This window comes from Aplysia californica, unplaced genomic scaffold, assembly GCF_000002075.1.
Source record: "Aplysia californica isolate F4 #8 unplaced genomic scaffold, AplCal3.0 scaffold00410, whole genome shotgun sequence".
Classification (NCBI taxonomy): Eukaryota; Metazoa; Mollusca; class Gastropoda; order Aplysiida; family Aplysiidae; genus Aplysia; species Aplysia californica.
This window is the reverse complement of record NW_004797680.1, coordinates 45954-62965: the sequence shown is the minus strand read 5'-3', so window position 1 is coordinate 62965 and position 17012 is coordinate 45954. Positions and strand designations below refer to the sequence as shown.

The window sequence follows — 17012 nt, the reverse complement described above, 5'->3', positions numbered from 1 at the left end:
AGTAAGTAAGTAAGTAAGTAAGTAAGTAAGTAAGTAAGTAAGTAAGTAAGTAAGTAAGTAAGTAAGTAAGTAAGTAAGTAAGTAAGTTAGTAAGCGAGTAAACAAGCAAGCAAAAAATCAATCAATCAAACAAACAAACAAAAAACAAGCAAATAAATAAGCAAGCAAGCAAGCAAGCAAGCAAACAAGCAAGCAAGGATGTAATCCAGCAAGCAATCAAGCAAATAGGTAAATCGAGCAAATAAGTAAGGAAGCAAAATATTACTCTAGTACATAAGTAAGTAATTAAGTAAGTTTACAAATTGTTTTATAGCCTTGGCCACATTTCATCTCCCAGACACGATCTCAAACGAGGCCTGCTGGGCCGGGCAACCGCAAGGGTTCGCGTCGTTGTAGCAGACAGGCAATGGCGCACAGCAGAAACCAGGGCGCAACTCTCCCGCTCTGCATCGGGCGTCGAGGTCCTGGCGCCGCCTTACTGCTTGACTCTGATGAGGAATCAGAAAAATATTCTTCACGTTCTGATGAGGATGATAATAACAATAATAATAATAGTAGTAGTTACAGGAACAACAATAATAATAACAATGATAATAATAATAAAAATAACAATAATAACAACAACAATAATAATAATGATAATAATAATAATCATAATAATAATAATAATAACAATAATAATAACAATAATGATAGTAATAATAATAAAATAATTAAAAAGATAATAATAATAATAATAAAAGTAATAACAACAACAATAATCATTATCATCATCATTATTATCATCATCGTCGTCGTCGTCGTAGAATTTAAAATAATAATGATAATAATAAAAATAATAATAATAATAATAATAATAATAATAATAATATTAACATTACTATCAAATGATGATGCCGATGACGATAACATCAACACTGATAATATCAGGTGGGAGTGCAAAACACGGCAAACGTTTCTTGTCCAGAATTCTTCTCTTCGGCCACAGTGGAAGCCACAAGTCATCTTAACCTTTAATTCTTCAAATTCTTTCATTTTAATGGGGAAATATTCTACTATGCGGATGTATCATTTATTGTCAGACGTTGACGGACGAGCTATTAATAATGAATTACATTTATATTATGGTGTCAAAACGAAACTTAAAAAAAATGTAATCACACAATTATATTGTTGTGTTATAGACTTGCACTACCCATTCATGCAGCATACCAGTTTAAAGCTAAATGAATTCTGCTTCATGTGACATCTGAATAGTTCATCTATGTTTAGAGACGTCCTATGTAATAATAAAGTCACCCAAAACTGACCTTAAAAAATCAGGCTTGGCAAAAGTGTGCGAAATCAACGAAACGTAAAGCTGTCTTCGTGCGTGTATTGAGGAGTATTAATTGATAGAAATCGACATACAATGCAAGTCCAATGAAATGATAATTTTGTCTCTGCATAAAACAGTATTTTATTTTGATACTTTCAAAGATAACGGAAAACAGAGCAATCTCAAATATCACGCAAAAAACAATCGCGAAGCTTAGTGTGTTTAGGAGTCATTGGTTTTGTGAAGGGTGCGACCCCTTTGAGCAACGGTTCTTTTACAATTTGGACCTAATTATCTGTCATTTCATCCCAAATGTCACAGACAGTTCCATACAAAGGGTGTGAATTGGGAGCAAAGTCAATTTTCTTCAGCCGCTGTTTCACGGGACTTCACATACCTGTAGGAATCGTATTGGGGCTATTTATTGGTGACCCCTTCAAGGTTTATTTGATTTAATTTGTTTTTCCAAAAATTGTCTAGTGGCATTGGTCATGTGAAAAAGTGCTTTGATCTGAATGGAGATGTCTTCTTGAATAACATCATGAGGAAGATAGAGTAAAACAAGATGTTTCAGCACTTGTGCGATGTATCCACTAAACTTCTACGAGTGCAGTTTTGTTTACCCAACCCCAGACCACCCAAAATCATAGTAGATTCGTGGCTTCCGTTCCTCACTGAGAGATGATTACTCCAAATTCTAAGTGACAAAGTCTATGTGCATAAAAATGTTCGTGCTCTGCACGAAACCATTAGCTCTTAAACAAAACCAAAATCGTACTAATGAGCATAATATTATGTTAAGTCTAGGTTTTGCATGACTTTTTTGACTAATCTGTTTTCTGATATGTTTTAAAATGGCATCAGAATAATATGCTGTTCATCGCAGAGACAGTAATATTCTCTTTTCATTTTGTATTCAATCCATGTCCTTTATGTTGATTTACCTCAATGCACACGCGAATACACTTTTACCTTTCTTTAAATTTGCACAATTTTGCCAAGCCTGATTTCTTAAGGTCAATTTTGAGTGACAATATTTCTGGTATCTTTTAACATAGATGAAATATTAATGTGTCAGATGGTGCAGAATTTATTTAGCCTTAAATTGGTAGGCTGTTGATTGGGTAGTGCAAGGCTATAACACGATGATTGGGTGATTACATTTTCAAGTTTCTTTTGGACGCCCCTGTAAAGCGCTCTATCCTATACGAGTATAACATAATATTTTAAAAACTCCCTTTATAAATTATGTAGTATTGCATCTGATGTTACGATTCTTTTGCTACCAATGAGGACATATTTCAATATAAATTTATTATACCCAGAGGTACCATACCAGCATAAGATACAATGTCTCTTTGTCGATGCATGTCCTTGGCTACGAAAGTATCGTAACTTGGAGTTGCTATATTGTTTTGTATGAAAAATAGATTTGCATTTGGTTTCTAAAGTATAGTCAGTAAAGATACGTACGATACACTCTCAATTGTGTTTCAATAAACTTACGATACTTCAGTACAAGGGCATAACTTTTATATTTATACTGGCTTATGGTACGCAGTTTAGACACAATTTGCGCATCAGAAAACAGTTTAACGTAATCTTTTAATGCACAAATATCTTAACTCAAGTTATGGTAGTTTTCAAACCCAGGCTCGATATGAACTTGTGCGCACACAAACAAACACAAACAAACAAACACACACACACAAACACACAAACACACACACACACACACACACACAAACAAACACACACTCAAACACACACACAAAAATTAACACACAAACACACACACAAACACAGACACAAATACACACAAACACAAATGCTCACACACAATCAAACTAGCACACACACAATCAAACAAACACAAACCAAACTAACACACACAATCAAACAAACACACACTCAAACACATACACACTCAAACACATAAACACGTAACCACTCGAAGCTGAACAAAAACATTACGTCCGACGTAGACTGCGTAGATCCTTGTCCTCATGCAGCCGACGGTTTCGGCAAACTTGAACAAGATGGCCTCCTTCAGGTGCTGTCTGCTGATGAGCATGTTGTAGCTGTGGACGCAGTCCTGGTCCTGGGACTCGTAGGAACCGCCAACCACATCCCTGGGGAGAGTATGCAAGTTCGTAAGTACGTTAACACGTAAGTAAAGAAGTAAGTAAGTAAGTAAGTAAGTAAGTAAGTAAGTAAGTAAGTAAGTAAGTAAGTTAGTAAGTAAGTAAGTAAGTAAGTAAGTTAGTAAGTAAGCAAGTAAGTAAGTAAGCAAGTAAGTAAGCAAGCAACTAAGTAAGTAAGTATGTAAGTAAGTAAGTATTTAAGAAGTAAGTACATAAGTAAGTAAGCAAGTAAGTAAGTGAGTAAGTGAGTGAGTAAGTAAGTGAGTAAGTAAGTAAGTAAGTAAGTAAGTAAGTAAGTAAGTAAGTAAGTAAGTAAGTAAGTAAGTAAGTAAGCAAGCAACTAAGTAAGTAAGTATGTAAGTAAGTAAGTAAGTATTTAAGAAGTAAGTACATAAGTAAGTAAACAAGTAAGTAAGTGAGTAAGTGAGTGAGTAAGTGAGTAAGTAAGTAAGTAAGTAAGTAAGTAAGTAAGTAAGTAAGTAAGTCAATAAGTCAGTAAGTAAGTAAGTAGGTCTGTCAGTAAGTCAGTAAGTAAGTAAGTTAGTAAGTGAGAGAGAGAGAGAGAGAGAGAGAGAGAGAGAGAGAGAGAGAGAGAGAGAGAGAGAGAGATAGATAGATAGATAGATAGATAGATAGATAGATAGATAGATAGATAGATAGATAGATAGATAGATAGACAGACAGACAGACAGATAGATAGATAGATAGATAGATAGATAGATAGATATATAGATAGATAGATAGATAGATAGATAGATAGATAGATAGACAGACAGACAGACAGACAGACAGACAGATAGATAGATAGATAGATAGATAGATAGATAGATAGATAGATAGATAGATAGATAGATAGATAGATAGATAGATAGATAGATAGATAGATTGATAGATAGATACCACAATACCCCAGAATTGTCCTACACACCAGATGGACAATACAAAGGGTTTCAGTAAGTTCCTTGTACAGAACGTCAAGTTGTATGTTTGACCGACAAGTAACTTCGAGTTTGGGATTCCCTGCTCCAGTCTATAAGTCACCCCGCCAAATTCCAGAGTTGCTTTGGAGAGATCTGGGGGATGGATATCGAAGAGGAGTATTTTGGTTATCTATCTATCTATCTATCTATCTATCAATCTATCTATCTATCTATCTATCTATCTATCTATCTATCTATCTATCTATCTATCTATCTATCTATTTATATAACTATCTCTATCCATTTATCTATCTATCGGTAGCCTAGTGGTTAGGCTACCGGACTCGTAATCGTGAGATTGCGAGTTCGGGGGTTCGAGCCTCAGCTCGGTCCGACGTGGTGTCCTTGGGAAAGGCACTTTGCACGAACTTCCCACTTGGCTCGGTCCTATAGGAGACGGACGTTAAACTAGGAGGTCCCGCCCCTTAAATAACCTAGTAGTGTTGATAGGGGCGTTAAACATATACCATTTCACGATTTTTCACCATCTATCTATCTATCTATCTATCAATATTGGAAATAAAAACTTCCTTTAATTTCATGATAAAAGTACAATTCTAAAGATATAATTGAAATCGTAGAAACAATTTAGATCCGTAAGCACTTGTCACAAAACTACGATTATTATCCGTTTTGATCACTTCACGCAGATCTGCGACAGGTCCGAGCGAGAAGTCCGTTGCAGTCACCTTCCTCGCTGGGTGACCAGATAGAGCATAGTTTCGAACCTGCCTGCAGGGCTCAACCAAACTGAAAGGGATTATCATCATCACCAAGTGCCAGATCTGCGGTAGACATCCGCGATCATGGTTCTCCATTCATTCCTTTGCTCGGATGCTCTTAAAAAGCTACATTTTCCTGATCTTTCCTCGTAACCCATTTATTTAGGTTTCCTACGTAAGTTGCTTTTGGCCTATACCTGCCTCGTTCGCCTTCAATTTTGCCAGTGAGAGCTAAATGTTCAAAATTTTTATGTCTATTTGGGTGTCCCAAAAACTGCATTTGTCGTTTCCTGATTGTCTTCAACGGTGAGCGTCCCAAGAGGGCTTCATCAAGCACTACCTCATTTGATTTCTTTTCCTTCCACGATATTCTCGGCAGTCTCCTAAGAAACAATATTTCTGTTGCTTCTGTTTTATTTTCACTGTCTGAAGTGACTGCCCGGCATTCACATCCATATAGAAGGGTAGACCATACATAGCATTTCAAAACTTTCATTTTGATAGTCAATGAGATGTTTCTACTGTTAAGGGATACAGCATCCAAAAAGTAACAAACTGGTGGTTTCTTCGATTTCATTATTCTGACGAGCGCCTGATTTTACCACGCCATCTCAGAATAGCCAAACTCACCAGATGAACATTAGAAAGGGTTCCCCAGTAAGGAGGGCTTACAATAATAATAAAATTCCCCTCATAGATGAATGAAACCCATGCCTTTTCAGTGTAAAGGCGAAGTGCTTAGCCGCGTTTCCAAAAACACCAGTGAATGCAAGTTAAAAAAAACAGTCCGTTGAAGCCTATTTATAATTTATTGTTTTTCATGATAAAAAAAGATTGCTTTCTTGGCCGGGAACATTTCGGTGGGTGGGTGACAGCTGTCCTGGTGTGGTTAGTTCTTTTTTCTATCCAAATTCTATCGTCCTTATCTCTCCAACAACGTTCAGGCGTGTGTGTTACTCTCCTGTAACTCTAATCCTCTGCACTTACATGACGTTATTATGTTGTAAGTAAAGTAAAACTCCAGCTATAACAATATTATAACAAACGAACAATAAGACTGCTTAGTGTAAGATTCCGCCAGACGTCATTCTGCAAAGTCACGTGAGAGTGACATTGGAGTATTTTGGACAGCGGTCGATCTGAAGACAAACGAAACCAACAAAGCTACCATTTTTTAGTATTTAGGTTAGTATTCTATGGCACTTGCAACACAATTAGATCATATAATATATATGTGACGAAGATTAAAGGTGTTTCAATAGAACAACGAACATAAAAAAGAAGGAGAGATTATAAAGGCAATGTTAGATAGGAAGGAAGGAGCAAATCCCACCAGAGCATCCACTCCACCCATACGCACAAAAGTAGCCTAGTGCTATTATTATTATTATTATTATTATTATTATTGTTACAAGACATCTCTCCTGCCTACAGCCGAGTACCCATTTCCACTTCGATAAGTGAGGATATTCATACATCATACCTCTACCAAGGACACAATTTCTGCCCCATGGCAGGGTTCAAACTCTTGACCCTTCAGTCACAAATTCCTTTCTATATCTAGAGTCTTGCTCTATAAAATACTATGAACCAAATACGTGCCAAATTTTGAAAACGTCAATGCATCGAAGTAAACATTTTGTGGATCTAAACGAACTTAAGGTGTTGGGTACATGACTACACCAAATTTATCTAGAAAACGTCAATATAATGGAGTTTGGTCTGATTATCATTATTATCATTATTAGCATTATTATTATTATTATCATTATTATTATTATTATTATTATTATTATTATTATTGTTGTTGTTGTTGTTGTTGTTGTTATTGTTGTTATCATTATTATTACAAGACATCTTTGCCGCGTACCGCCGGGTACCCATGCCCACTTCAATGGAGTGAGGAAAATTCATACAACATACCTCTACCAAGGACACAATTTCCGCCCCATGGCAGAGTTCAAACCCATGACCCTTCAGTCACAAAGATCAAACAGCACTTCTGTTCTTTCAAACTACTCCAAAATTATGCATCTAGGATATAGAGAAATCACGATCTAGAGTCTTGCTCTCTAAAAAAAACCCCAAAAACTACGCACCAAATACGCGCCAAATTTTGAAAACGTCAATTCAACAAAGTGAACATTTTTGACGGTTTTTAACAAACTCAACGTGTAGAGGACGTGACTACACCAAAGGTGTCTAGAAAAAGTCAATACAATGAAGTTTGGCCTGAAGTATCCATCGACATTGCGAAGCACACATTTACGCAGAGTTGGATACCGAGATTCTAGATCTGAAAATAGCAGAAGCAGCTGTGCCACACACACGACGAAGCACAAACTGAAACGGGAGTATTCCCCAGTAAAATATGAAATGGCTACTGGCAGAGTGAAAACGTCTGAAAGCACCGATATGCAGGAAAAACTATCAAACCTGAAAAATCAAAAGGTAGCTTCAGAACTTTGAAAATATACCCACGCAATCCTTTGAGACAATTCTTAACTGAATCACATTTTTGTTAATTTTATGGGCACCTGTGTAAAAAAAAAAATGTATACTGACCTCATAAACGGGCTTAGCTCCATTATAGCAAAATTATTATCATTGTTAAATTACCATAGATGATGGGCACTGTGCGGAAGTTGCTATAGTGAGTGAGGTCCACAGTTGTGAGCGTTGCCCTAAATGCCACGCTCAGAGTCATGTTGGACATAGTTAGGCGGGCCATCATATTCATAGTAGCCTGTTCGTTGTCGTATGAGGACAGAAACTACATGTTCAAAATAGTATAATAATATATTATTGATACAAGAGACACTTGTAATTTCAATACATTGATAATAATGATAATAATAATACTAAAATAATATTGAAAAAATGATACTACTACTACTACTACTACTACTACTACTACTACTACTACTACTACTACTACTACTACTACTACTACTACTACTACTGCTACTGCTACTGCTACTACTACTACTACTACTACTGCTACTACTACTACTACTACTACTACTACTACTACTACTACTACTACTACTACTACTACTATTGATACTACTATTACTACCACTACTACTACTACTACTACTACTACTACTACTACTACTACTACTAAAAATGATAATAATAATAATAATAATAATAATAATAATAATAAAAATAATACTAGTAATAATAATAATTATAGTACTAAAAGTTTTATTTATAATGATTACATTATTATTGATAATAATAACAATAATAATAATAATAAACAATAATGATAATAATTATTTAAAAATAATAATAATAATAATAATAATAATAATAATAATAATAATAATAATAATAATAATAATAATAATAATAATAATAATAATAATAATAATAATAATAATAATAATAATAATAATGATTATGATGATGATGATGATAATAAAAATAGTATTAATAACAATAGTAAAAATAATGATAATCATAATAATAATAAAGATGTGATAATAATAATAATAGTAATATCAATAAACATAAAATATAGATAATGAGTTTATATTACATATTACATATATGTATATTACGTATTATATAATATATATTATATATATATATATATATATATATATATATATATATATATATATATATATATATATATATAATTACAGAGAGAGGGAGAGAGAGAGTGAGAAAGAGAGAGAGAGAGAGAGAGAGAGAGAGAGAGAGAGAGAGAGAGAGAGAGAGAGAGAGAGAGAGAGAGAGAGAGAGAGAGAGAGAGAGAGAGAGAGAGAGAGAGAGAGGGAGGGAGACAGACAGAGTGACGTCCAAAAGAAACTTGAAAATGTAATTACCCAATCACCGTGTTAAAACCTTGCACTACCCACTCGTGCAGCATACCAATTTAAAGCTAAACTATTTCTTTTATGATACAAATAAATCGCCCTAGATATGGTCGCTTAAAAATAATTTTGAAAGATTAGGCTTCGCAAAATTTTGCTAAATCAAAGAAACGAAAAAATGTGTTTGAGCCTTTGTTGAGGTACATCAATATTGTTGGAATGAACATGTGTTGAATATCAAATGAATTATGGGGTCTCCGATAAATAAACATCTTCTGGTTTTAATTTTAAACAGACTGAAAAACAGAGCAGTCGCAAATACCTCGCCAAACCTGGACTTAACGTTGCAAGCATCAGTACTTTGTACAGGAGCATGTGGTTTCGTGTAGAGTACGTACTATTTTTTCTGTTACGTGTACTGTGTTAGTTAGACTTTGGACGCAATCATCTGTGAGTGAAGAAGAGAGACCACGACTCTGCCTTGGTTTTGAGTGGACTGTGGTGGAACTGAACAAAACCACCCCTGTGTGAATCACCGGAAGGCTTTGATAAGTGGACTACGTCGCGCACGCGATGAAACAATAAACATTATGCTTGACCCCAATTTCCATCACGGTGTCATTGAAGTAAACATCTCCATGCATAGCAAAGCACTTGATTACAGGAGCAATGACACTAGACAATTCTAAGAACCGAAATCATAGCAAAGTTAAAGTGGTCACCATGCAGTAAACAGCCTAGATATGAATCCTACAGGGGTGTGAAGCCTTATGAAACAGCACCTCAAGAAAAGCGACTTTGCTCCAAACTCAGACTCGTTGATAGCAACTCTCTGTATCATTTGGGATGTCCTGACAGACAATTATGACCAAAATTTTATATAGTCCATGCCCCATGGGTTGGTTGTCCACACAAACCAATGATTCCAAAACAAAACAATAGCGAGCCCATTTAATGTTACGTCCAAGTTTTGTGTGGTATTTTGAGTCGCCTGTCTTGTCAATCTGTTTGAAACTAAGATAATGCTTGATGCAAAGACAAAATTCTCCACTCATGTGATATGCAGTGAATGTCCATAATATCAATATTGATTCACCTAAATACACTCAAAATTGCACTTTAACATTTCTTTGATTTCGCACTATTTTGCCAAATCTGATTTTTACGGTCAACTTTGATTGACCATATCTCGGGACACTCTTAACAGAGAAAAACATGTCAGAATACAGAATGAATTCAATTCGCTTTAAATTGGTATGCTGCATGATGTGGTAGTAAAAGGATTTAACACGATAATTGAGTGATTACATTTTCGTTATTATTATTATTATTATTATTATTATTATTATTATTATTATTATTATTATTGTTTTTATCATTACTATTATCATGATCATTATTATTATTATTATTGTTATTATCATCATCATCATCATCATTAATATTATTACTATTATTATTATTATTATTATTATTATTATTATACTGTTATTATTATTATAATTATAATTATTATTATTATTATTATTATTATTATTATTATTATTATTATTATTATTATTACAAGATACAGACCTGTTCTACGAACGGTGATATAGTGATAGGAAATCCCAAGATAAAATGTGTCAACTTGATTCATTGCCGTAAGACCTAGGTGTCGACAACATTGTTGGCATAAATGCGCCATCTGGAACTATGTCCTGTTTACATGGCAAGAGTCCTTGAACCCTTCATTAATAATAATATGTATAGATCTATGTACAGGTATACCAGCAGCTTTTTCATTTTGGGAGCTGAATGCGTTTCGCTCTTCTCTCCATCTTATGGCATTGCAATGTTCACAGACGACACTGAATTCACCACAGTCATGTGTCCGTAATCTCCGATCACCTTCAGTTTCACTAAAGGACTGTGCGTGGCACGCTGAGGCCAACGTTGGTCAATTCTTTCTTGGGCTAGCACCCTCAAGGTCTTCCTCCAGATTCTGATTATTAGAAGGTAACTTCTGATTGATAGTTACATTCACCTGTGTTTAGGGGGCATCTAACTACTATGCTGACTAAAACTCCATGGGCATCTTTACTCCGAGCAGATTTCGATCTAGATCAACATCTTCTTTCTAACTATTCCAAATTAGTCTTGAATTCTGTGCTCCAAATACCTCTAGATCTAGATATAGGATATAAAAATCTAGATCGAGAGCCTGGCTCTATAAAAAGCTACACAGAAAATAAGCTACAAATTTTGAAAACGTCAATACAACGAAATGAGCATTATGTGGGTTTAAACGAACTCATCGTGTTGGGGACATCACTACACCAAATATATCTAGAAAAAAGTCAATAGAATGAAGTTTGACCTGAAGTACCAATCGACACTGCGAAACACACTTCCAAACAGAGTTAGATATCGAGAATCTAGATCTGGAAACTATAGAAGCAGCCTTGTAAACACGAAGTAGAACTCTGTGGCACACACGGCAAAGCACAAAGCACACTTCTGTTCTTGCTAACTACTCCAAATCAGTCTTGAATTATGTGCGCCTATAGCCTAATCCATCTTTGATAGAGAGAGATCTGGATCTAGATTCTAGATCTAGAGTCTTGCTCTATAAAAACTACGCACCAAATACGAGTCAAATTTTGAAAACGTCAAAAAAACAAAGCAAACATTTTGTGGGTTTAAACAAACTCAACGTGTTGGGGACATCACAACTCCAAATACAACAAAGTTTGGCCTGCAGTATCTATCGACACTGTGAAGTACACATCCAAACAAAGTTGGATATCGAGATTCTAGATCTGGAAATAATAGAAGCAACTGTCTCACACACAAGACGAAACACAAACCAAAAACAGAAGTAGTCCCCAGTAAAATACGAAATGGCTAATGGCAGAGTAAAAACATCCGAGAGCTCCAATTTACAGGAAAAACCATCAAACCTGAAAAATCAAAAAGTAGTTTTTGAACTTTTGAAAATATACCCACGCAATCCTTTGTGACAATTCTTAACTGAATCACATTTTTGTAGATTTTTTGGGCTCCTGTGTAAAAAATGTATGCTGACCCCACAAACGAGCTTAGCTACTTTATAATACGATTATTATTATCATTGTTGTTGTTATAATTATTATTATTATTATTATTATTATTATTGTTATTATTATTATTATTATTATCATTATTATTATTATTATTATTATTATTATTATTATTATTATTATTATTATTATTATTATCATTAATATTATTACTATTATTATTATTATTATTATTATTATTATCGTTATTATTGTTATTATTATTATTAATAATTTATTATTATTATTATTATTATTATTATTATTATTATTATTATTATTATTATTATTATTATTATTATTATTGTTACAAGATATGTATTATTACTAATATTATTACTAATATCATTATTATTATTAATATTATTATTATTATTATTAATTTTTTTAAAATTATTATTATTATTATTATTATTATCATTATCATTATCATTAATATTATTACTAATATTATTATTATTATTATTATTATTATTATTATTATCATTATTATTACTATTATGCAATACATAATATATACTGTCGGTAGAAAGAAAGGTACCACTTTTGTAGATATTGTAATTATTTGGTGCATCAATTATTGCCCCGGGACCTCAGAGAAATAACGTTTGAGAGAAAACTCAAGACTCATTTGTTAGATTTTTAGCTGTTGTTTGTTAATAAGTGCTGATATGTCTTGTTTTTACTGCTGTCCTTGCGTGTATATAATTAATGTATGGTTGTGAAAGTTCCTCTTTATCTTGTTGGACTAGTTTTCTTGTAACAAAGAAGTGTTTTATCTTGTGTATTACGTCTAGCGATCATGTGGTTGATGTAAAGCGTTCAGAGCTTATACTCGTATAGGAGAGAGCGCTATATAAATTTCTGCAATCTATAATAATAATAGTAATAATACAAATGGTAATAAATAACACTACTACTACTACTACTACTACTACTACTACTACTACTACTACTACTACTACTAATAATAATAATAATAATAATAATAATAATAATTACAATAATATTGTAATGGAACTAAGCCCGTTTGTGGGGTCAGTAAAAACTTTTTACACAGGTGCCCATAAAATCTACAAAAATATGATTCAGACAAGAATTGCCCCAAAGGGTTACGTGGGCATATTTTCAAAGTTGGGAAACTACCTTTTGATTTTTCAGGTTTGATGGGTTTTCCTGTAAATCGAAGCTCTCAGATGTTTTCACTCTGCCATTAGTTATTTCTTATTTTACTGGGGACTACTTCCGTTTCATATGTGCGTGTAAGTAGTTTGCAAGAACAGAAGTGCGATTTGTGCTTTGTCGTGTGTGTGCCACAGAGTTCTACTTTTTTTGGAGTAGTTAACACGGACACAAGAGCGGTTTGTGTTTTGTAGTGTGTGTTTGGCAGATTTGTACTTTTTTGCGGTAGTTAGCAAGAACAGAAAAGCTGTTTGTGTTATGTCGTATGTGTATGCCACATAGTTCTATTTCAGCTGCTTCTATTGGCCTACGGACATTTTTTTTTTTACTGAGGACTACTTCCGTTCCATATTGTGCTTCATCAAGTAAATGGATCAGTTGCACATCTTATCAAGATGCAAGCAACCAACTTGGTCTGCTCGATGGTGATACTGAGATGGATGCAGCAATGCAAGAAGCATCTTCCATAAGATTTCGACCCCAGTTACTTCTTGCCTTCACAACCATTCTCATCTATTGTCACCCAGCTGATCCTCTCTCATTTTGGGTTAAGCATAGATTGAAAATGTGCCAGGACATCACGATGAGTGACACGGTCACAGAGTTGAATCCGCAGATTGAGAACCAAGTGTTGCTACAACTTCAGCACATTCTTGATAATGATGGTTTGAATCTGCATAAAGACTTTCAGCTACAACCTGCAGAACACAGTCACGTTGAAGGAGAACAACAAATAATTGTCCACGAGGAGTTGAATTTTGACACAACAAACCTGAGAGAGAAGGTGAGTCAAAAGTACCCAAAGCTTAATAAAGAACAAAGAGTCGTGTATGATGCTGTGATAGAGTCAGTAGTACAGAAACAAGGCAAGATATTTGCCCTGGAGGCAAGTGGGGGGACTGGGGAAACCCCACCCTATAAACCTGATTCTTGCGGCTGTCCGTTCCTTTAAGAAGATCACCCTTGCTATTGCTCTGTCAGGCATTGCAGCAACTCTGCTCTCAAATGGCAGAACATTACAGAGCAGATGCAAAATACCTCTGTGTGTGAACGAACAGTCCATGTGCAGTGTGAGTCCCCGAGATGTCAGTGGCACTTTATTACGCCAAACAGAGCTCATCATCATTGATGGAGTATCGATGGACCACAAGCACATCATAGACCGAACACTTCAAGACATATGTGGGAATAACTCTCTGTTTGGTGGGATAACTGTGCTGATGTCGGGTGACTGGCGCCAAATACTATCAGTAGTTAGCCATGGCTCAAGATCACAGAGAGTCAATGCAACCCTGAAATCATCATATCTGTGGGAGCATGTTAATGTGCTCAGACTGACAAGAAACATGAGGGTTTCGCTTACAGGTGAGACTGCTGATTTCTCCAACTATCTACTGAACATTGGTGATGGCAAACACAACGTATGCAAGCAAATCGGGGACTTTGCGATAAAACTGCCAAATGACATCATAGGGAACAGCGAACGAGAGTTGATAAATTTTGTCTTCTGTAACTTACAGTCTAACACAAATCCTGACTGGCTGGCTTCTTGCTGCATCATCTGTCCCACCAACACTGAAGTAGACAGAATCAACAACCTGATCATGCAGTCCTTTCCCGGAGAAGAGAAGAAAAAGTCTACAGGAGCAGTGATTCGGTGGAAGAAAATGAACACCAATACCCCATCGAATTTATCATTTCTCTATGTCCGTCTGGTATGCCACCCCACAAACTGACATTGTCATGTTGCTAAGAAATGAGGATGCCACAAACGGCCACTGCATCGGGACTCGATATGTGGTTCAACACGTTCATCAACATGTAATTGATGTAGTCGTTGCTTGCTGTCTAAATGCTGGAAAGAGACTTTTCATCCCAAGGATTCACCTCATGCCTTTAGACAACATATTTCCCTTCCATATTCGACAGAACCAATTCCCGGTTAGACCTGCTTTTGCAATGATTACCAACAAAGCTCAGGGACAGACTTTGAAAAGGATAGGGGTTTCTTCAGTGGGCGATTTTTTCACATTGACAATTATATGTCGTAATGAGTCGTGTTGGGTCCAGGGACTCTATTAGGATACATGTGAACAGACCTGCTGCCCAGGACGGAGTTCCAGATGGCGCATACTCCAGCAATGTTGTCTACACCCTGGTTCTACGGCAATGAATCAGCTACCGGTACAAACATTTTATCTTTAGCTTCCCTATCACTATATCACCGATCGTAGAACGGGTCTGTGTCTAGTAATAATAATTGAGCGAAGCCCGTTTGTGAGGTCAGTATACATTTTTTTCACACATGTGCAAATCTACAAAAATATGATTCAGTTAAGAATTCTGACAAAGGGTTACGTGGGCATATTTTAAAAGTTTGGAAACTACCTTTTGATTTTTCAGGTTTGATGTTTGTTTCCTGTAAATCAAAGCCGTCAGAGGTTTTCACTCTGCCGTAAGGCATTTCATATTTTACTGGGGACGACATCCGTCTCGGTTTTTGTTTCGTCGTGATTGTGAGACAGCTGCTTAACTATTTCCGTATGTGGTGCGTAGTTGTTTTTTTAATAGAGTAAAAGTGAGACGCTATATCAAGGTCTCTCTATATCTTAGATGTATTTGGAGCACATATTTCAAGGCTGATTTTGGAGTAGTTTGCAAGAACAGGAGTGCGGTTTGTGCTTTTGTCCTGTGTGCGCGCCACAGAATTCTACATCGCATTTACAAACCGCCGAATTTCTACTGTTTCCAGATCTAGAATCTCGATATCCAACACTGTTTGGGTGTGTACTTCGCAGTGTCGATGGGCACTTCAGGTCAAACTTCATTGCATTGAGTTTTTCTAGATACATTTAGTGTAGTGATGTCTCTAACACGTTGAGTTCGTTTAAACCCTCAAAATGTTCACTTCACTGTATTGACATTTTCAGAATCTAGAGCGTATTTTCTGCAGCTTTTCATAGAGCAAGGCTCTGGATATCAAGATCTCTATATCCTAGATGCATTTGGTGCACGGTTTCAAGATTGATATGAAGTAGTTAACAAAAAGTGGTCAATTTAGATCCAGGTCTGTTCGGAAAAAAAGGGAATATGAAATAATAATGTAGAAAGATGCCCCCCTAAACATAGAGTTTGTTTAATCCGACGAAATAGAGGTGAAATCGAGATGAAACCGAGAAAGGTGATTATCAATCAGAATGAATGTTCTGATAGTCAGAATCTTGAGGAAGACCCTGAGCATGACAGGCTAAGAGAGAAAGGGCCAATGTTGACCGTAGCGTGCAACGCACAGTCCTTTAGTGAAACTGAAATTGATCGGAGATTATGGACAGTGGTGAATTCAGTGTAATCTGTGAACATAGCAATGACATAAGATGGAGAGAAGAGAGAAACGCATTCTGCTGTCAAAATGACAAAGTTAGCATACATGTACCTCCCGCACCCCTTCAAGAACTAATAAAGTATTATGCTGTAGCACAGAGCGGCAGCTGCTCTTTCTCACCCCACTGTAGGTCATACAATAATGCTCACGCCCTTGCTTCTGTTGGGTCCAGTGAACAAGCTGAAAGGGGCTTCAGCTCAACATTCAAAATCCAGGGCAAGCTGTACCACTAACATTTACTTGGGATTTCCTATTACTAGGTCACAGTTCGTAGAACGGGTATGTATCTTGTGTCAATAATAAAAATAATAAGGTTATTGTTATACATTTTATGATTACTATTATGATTATTATTATTATTATTAAATTGGTATACT

At 35.5% G+C, this 17012-nt stretch overlaps 1 protein-coding gene across 2 annotated transcripts in view; it reads right to left on the bottom strand.

The window, feature by feature from the left end:
- Window positions 1-226: 226 nt before the first annotated feature.
- LOC101852640 overlaps window positions 227-17012 on the bottom strand; it is a gene marked incomplete in the record, with an annotated part of 23392 nt that continues 6606 nt past the window's right edge. For both annotated transcript variants that reach the window (XM_013085817.1, XM_013085816.1), the window contains 4 exon segments: window positions 227-488; window positions 3293-3450; window positions 4391-4535; window positions 7784-7910. In XM_013085817.1, the coding sequence (XP_012941271.1) occupies window positions 346-488; window positions 3293-3450; window positions 4391-4535; window positions 7784-7910 (573 nt within the window).